The 5692-nt window shown below is 41.1% G+C and overlaps 1 protein-coding gene and 1 long non-coding RNA gene across 2 annotated transcripts; one reads left to right on the top strand and one right to left on the bottom strand.

Moving 5' to 3' along the window:
• Positions 1 to 1772: 1772 nt before the first annotated feature.
• LOC142388929 (uncharacterized) lies at positions 1773 to 3520 on the top strand. Its single transcript, XR_012770343.1, has 4 exons — positions 1773 to 2189; positions 2294 to 2485; positions 2737 to 2772; positions 3271 to 3520. It is a non-coding gene; the product is annotated as an uncharacterized LOC142388929 (long non-coding RNA).
• LOC142388928 (uncharacterized) lies at positions 3142 to 5491 on the bottom strand. Its single transcript, XM_075474498.1, has 4 exons — positions 4413 to 5491; positions 4049 to 4223; positions 3642 to 3792; positions 3142 to 3344 (listed from the first exon to the last, which is right to left on the bottom strand). The coding sequence occupies exons 1-4, from the start codon at positions 4589 to 4591 to the stop codon at positions 3148 to 3150; spliced, it is 702 nt and encodes a 233-aa protein (XP_075330613.1). The 5' UTR covers positions 4592 to 5491; the 3' UTR covers positions 3142 to 3147.
• Between the last annotated feature and the right edge of the window lie 201 nt (positions 5492 to 5692).

The following is a 5692-nucleotide window of genomic DNA, read 5'->3' as shown; positions in this document are numbered from 1 at the left end:
ATTCTCTGAAAAGCCTTCAGTTGATCCAAAATGCTGCAGCCAGAGTTTTGACGAGAACTAACAGGAGAGATCATATTTCTCCAGTTTTAGCTTCTCTTCATTGGCTCCCTGTTAAATTCAGAATAGAATTTAAGATTCTTCTCCTTACATATAAAGCTCTTAATGACCGAGCTCCATCATATCTTAAAGATCTCATTGTAAGATATTTTCCTAACAGAGCACTTCGTTCCCAAACTGCAGGTTTACTTGAGGTTCCCAGAGTTTCTAAAAGTAGAATGGGAGGCAGAGCCTTCAGTTATCAGGCCCCTCTATTGTGGAATAAGCTGCCAGTAAATGTCCGGGAAGCAGACACCCTTTCCACTTTTAAGACCAGGCTTAAAACTTTCCTTTTTGATAAAGCTTATAGTTAGGGATGGCTCAGGTGATCCTGAAACATCCCATAGTTAAGCTGCTATAGATGACAGTAGCAAATTAGGCCACGCCCCCATTCCGGTGAAAACAAAGTGCCGGCTTTGACTGGCGGTAAATACAAATCCCGCCATAGTCTGTCTTCATCTCGCTATCTAACGATAACCAGCCTGAAAACCTCCTGCAATGGCTAACGTTAGCTATATTACGACGTTGTCGAGCGATGATCGGCGACGTTATATAGAAAAAATTAACGATCTAGGGGATGTATGTCCATACAGCTTACCGGAGGAGAAGTGGGTAAACGACCCCACCCAATGGCCAGAGGTGACATACCCAGACATATACTCCTACCTCATTGAATCATCAGGTAGGCTAATGTAGGCTTATGACAACTATTTTTAAATGAAAATTTACAATAACAAAAAAGAAAAGAAAGATAAATGCATAATTTATGTCCACTGAACACATTACTGAAGAAAGCAAATTTAACACTACTGATCCACCCTTCTTTAGGGATTTACACAGCAACCCTGATGAAGAATTGGAGGTCCCTGGATGCTCAGAAATTTAATGATGATGGCTGGGTGGATGAGGTGCTACACCACAGACCCTGTGTTCAGACAATAATTTTGAAAACAAAGGTCAAGCCATCATGGAGGGTGACTGACAAGCCGTACCACCCTTGGGTTGCAGTAAAGATGACTGGGGAAATTGCATGTGCACACTGCAATTGCATGGCAGGGTAAACCGATTGCATTAATACATTAATAGTATCATTACACTGACACACACATAATTCTATCACAAGAGAAGAAATTATCTTCCTAATTGATGACAAAAAACTGTATTCCCTTCTATTTTAATCTAGACTGGGAGAAAGTTGCTCTCATGTAGCAGCTCTACTTTTTAAGGTGGAGAAATTTGTTCGCCTTGGCTACACCAGTGTGGCACCAACAAGCATTGCCTGTACCTGGAATAAGGCATGCACTAAAAAGGTTGAGGCTGCCTCAGTGAAGGAAATTCAGTTCTACACAGAGAAGACTAAATGCAAGCAAGCAGTGAGGAGAAAGGAGAGGGCCATTCCGAAGGCAAACCATGACCAGCAACAGCAGTTCCTAGAAATGTTGTCTGCCACTGAGAAAATGCCAATTGGTCTAAGTACTTTTAAAAATTTTGCAGAGCCCTTTAAGCCAAAGTCATGGTTTCAAAATCTGTCAGAATTCTCTGATGACCAAGTGTTGGCAATAGAGGAAAAAACGAGAGAGCAGGCAGCATGTGCAAGGTGGCATGAGGAAAGAGTGGGGAGAGTGACAGGTTCATCTGCACACAAGGTGCTCCACACCTCTCTTGAGAATCCCTCCAAAGCCCTGCTGAGAGAAATAATGAAGAAAGGATCCCCAAAAGACAAACTGAATGCAGATCCGATCATTTGGGGCAGGAATCATGAAAAGGATGCTATTGACACCTACAAATTTGTCCTAGGCCTAACAACCACAGGTATATCACACACTTCCATCACAGTATCAAATGAAATATATAAACCTCACCAGAGACTCAAGATTAAACAGGCAGGCTTCCGAGTTTGTAAGGACAAGCCGTACATTGGTGTAAGCTGTGATGCCTACATCTCTTGCGCCTGCTGTGGGAATGGTGTCATTGAAGCAAAGTGCCCCTGGAGGTGGTCTGAACATGTCTCACCTGCTAACTGGCCAGCAGACAAGACAGGTCATCTTGAGACATTATCATCACTGAGGACAACCCACAAATACTACACCCAGGTAAGACTGTAGGTAGCTAAGTAACACCTCACAAGAAATGTAATTTATGTTTTAGAAATTGTGTAGTGATAGTGAAAGGAGGCTGTGCTGAACTTTTTCTTCAGGTACAGATGGAGATGTATGTCTGCAAAACAGAATATGCTGATTTCATCACCTGGACCCCAAGGCAAACAGTGATTTTCCGAGTGAAAAGAGATGAGGGTTTCATCTCTCGGGCCCTTGACACCATCAGCCGTTTCTGGGCCAGACATGTGTACCCCAAGCTGGCAGGAGTCCCATCAGAGCTGGAGCATCAGGTATGCCTACATTTTGCTCAGAGAATGCAGTATTGTCATTTTTTTTTAAATCGCATCTAAGGATAGAGGGTAGCACTCACAAACTTGAAAAAAGGAAAGGGACAGTGCCTCATGTCTAGCTTTTTTCAGTTTGCGAAGGTGCATCCAATGCCTCATTAATAATAGTCATGTAGTATGTAATAAATATATACCACTGTAATATAGAGAAACACAATTCCAATTAATAACAAATAATTTATTTGTGATATCAGGAGTCCACAGACACCGCTTCAGAACAGGAGTTTCAGGTAAAACACAAAATATAGAAAACACTCCATTACAGATGAACAATGTTCTAAACACTACTTTACAGTTATATAGAAAATTCATGTATTCAGGGTCCTATACTTTCTTAAACATCAAATTAGATTCAATATTGTGTAAGAATGAAAATGTAAAATATAAATAGAAATTAGGTTTATGGCAAGAAGATTTGTAACACAGTTTATCTACATTTACAGGACACCTCCACTGTCAGTTCAGGGTGAAGCGCAGTACAGTAAGGTAGATTTGGGAAAGGGAAAGTCACGTAAACACCGAAGAGAGCAAGACTTGACTGACTTTCACATGAGAGTAAAGACTTGACTCAAGATTGACTTGAGTCAAGACAAGACTGACTTGACCTACACATCCCCCTCTCTGTTTTTATTGAACACAACGCTACCTGACATGTTGACTAAGGCAGCACAGACATGTACTATCTTATCAATGGTAACCACATCCCTTTCCTTCACCTCATCCCACAGGGTCTTGACAAAGCAGCGAGGGAGTGGCCCATCCAGTATGCGGAATCTCCGTTTCAGCACACCTATCACCCGTTCTGTAAAATAACACAAAGAGGTTTTAGAGTGTTTTTTAGCATGAAAGTTAATACTGTTATTTTACATGTCTTGTGTTACTTATATTCAAGTACTGAGATCTATGATAGGAATTTCAATTCCAGTGTGTTATTGGTTGTTAACTGGAACAGCTTCTCAATACCTATTCATTGTTATTCTTTGAGCTGCATTGTTGGATATTAATTTATGAGTTTCAATGAAATTGAAATCCAATATTAAGTGCAATCAGATTGATGTATGGAATAGTTTGCTAATCTGTGGAAAATAAATGTACTTGCCAACATGAATCCGAACTTTTGACTTGATTCTGGATTCTTCATTGTCTTTGCCTGTGAGCTGTTTCTTGCCACGAGTGAAGGCTGGGGTTATGAGACTGACACCGAGCACAGAAAAGTCATCCTTCAGGGTAAAGCCCCGATCAGCCAAAATCTGAAACAAGTAATACATTAGATGTACATACATTGTAATACATTTTAATGTTTGTGGTGAAACACATTTACAGTACTTGTCCATAATGACTACAAAAATACAAAACAATACGATACAAAAGCTGTTACATTATAGATTGTTTACATATAGATCTGAAATTTCCCCATTGTGGAACTCATGAAGGAGTACCTTAACTTATATCATCTTAGATTATATATGTACTAGCATAAATGCAAGGTGTAGAGGATTGAATTACCTGGTCCCCACGATGGTGATAGCAGGGTGAAATGAAGCCACATTCCCTTGTTATCTTTACATCTGATGCTCTGCCCCCCCAGGCCTGAGACAAAAAGGTGATGCTGCCTGCAGGACTACATGCAATAAGGTATTTCACTGTAGTCCACTTCTTATAGCTGGAGTATGATTTAGCTCTGTGGGGGTAAACAAAAACACAATAAAACAGGGTTTAAAATGGAACTAGAATTGTTTTGGATATTTAGTCAGGTGTTCAATATGATTAAAATAGTTAATGTTCAGTTTATATTCAAGATCTGTGCAGAAACTGTATTAAAAGCTGCCTGGCTAAGTAGTCATAACTTCCACATTTTTGTGACCTTTACCTAGCTTTGAGGCCCTTTGGATATTCAATTCGAATTTCAAAGCAATCAATAATTGCTGTGAGACGGGGAAAGTTGACCATCATCACTGGGGGTATTGTTTCTCTGATGCACTCCCTGTCAGGCCAGTGGATGAGGAAGGTGATTTTGGCATACAGAATATTCAGCCAACGTCGGAACATGTAGCGGATGGTGGGTTCTGGTCGGTCCAGTACGTGGCTCAGCAAAGCATTGGATGGGTTTTGCCGTAGCTTCAGCAAACAAAGGAAAAGCTGGTCCTCTGTTGAGAACCCAGAAACCTTGGGTGACTTACTGAACTGAGCAAGGTAACGGTGGAGACAATTGAACACCGTCCAACTGAGCCCAGTCAAAGCACAGCATAGACGGTCGTTACCCCGAACAGCATGTGCAGACAAGCGCTCTTTTGTCCAGTTCTGCAGCTTGCTTCTTGCCTCATCTCTTTCCGTCCTTGCCTGGTCTCTCTCTCTTCTGAGATTGGCAACCTCTATGGCAACGGCAACCTGTTCGCTGCGGGACAGAGGCCTGTCACCTGGTGAGCAATCCCCGGGGGGCTCAATGGAAGAGGCTTCAGGAGGAGCAGGTGAAAAGCCTTCAGTGGGCTCTGCCAGTTGATCGTCACAAGAAGAAACCTCAGGGGGTGCAGTAGGCAGCCTTGTTTGTGCACATTTGGGTGGCAGAACCTGATGATGAGCACCAACCTCTCGCTTCCTGGCATTATTGTAACGCCTTAACTTTACCGTGCCCTCCGCCTGCCGCCGCTGCGGAAAGATAGTTGGGACATAGTCCGGATGCTGGCAGTCATTCACATGGTATCCTGAGGCCAGAAAAATACTTGTCAGTTATGGGTGAAAAGAATTTAAGACAGCTTTGGTTAAATTCTCTCATCAAATATGTATGTCATGTTATTTGTGTATTAAGAATACAACAATAATGTACTGTACACACAGAATAGTTTGTGATAATTACTTGGAGCTTAATTCAATCAATAATCATTCCATAATGTTGTATTAAAGGCGCTATACAAGTACAGTCCATTTACATTTACTATATCGTGACATGAATGTATTTGATTACATAAAAAAGGTTTTCAATAACGTTAATCAATAACTTACTCTGTTGTTAGCTAGTGTCATTTCAGTTCAGCATCACTACTTTTACTCTTTAACATTAAATAATAACTTTGACGACTGACATTAGCTAAATTTAGCATCATGATTTAACGTACCTGTGATGAAGTGTTTACCACACACGTAAACATATGG

This window comes from Odontesthes bonariensis, chromosome 9, assembly GCF_027942865.1.
Source record: "Odontesthes bonariensis isolate fOdoBon6 chromosome 9, fOdoBon6.hap1, whole genome shotgun sequence".
NCBI classification, from domain to species: Eukaryota; Metazoa; Chordata; class Actinopteri; order Atheriniformes; family Atherinopsidae; genus Odontesthes; species Odontesthes bonariensis.
The sequence above is the reverse complement of the archived record's forward strand: the minus strand, read 5'-3'. Positions and strand labels throughout refer to the sequence as shown.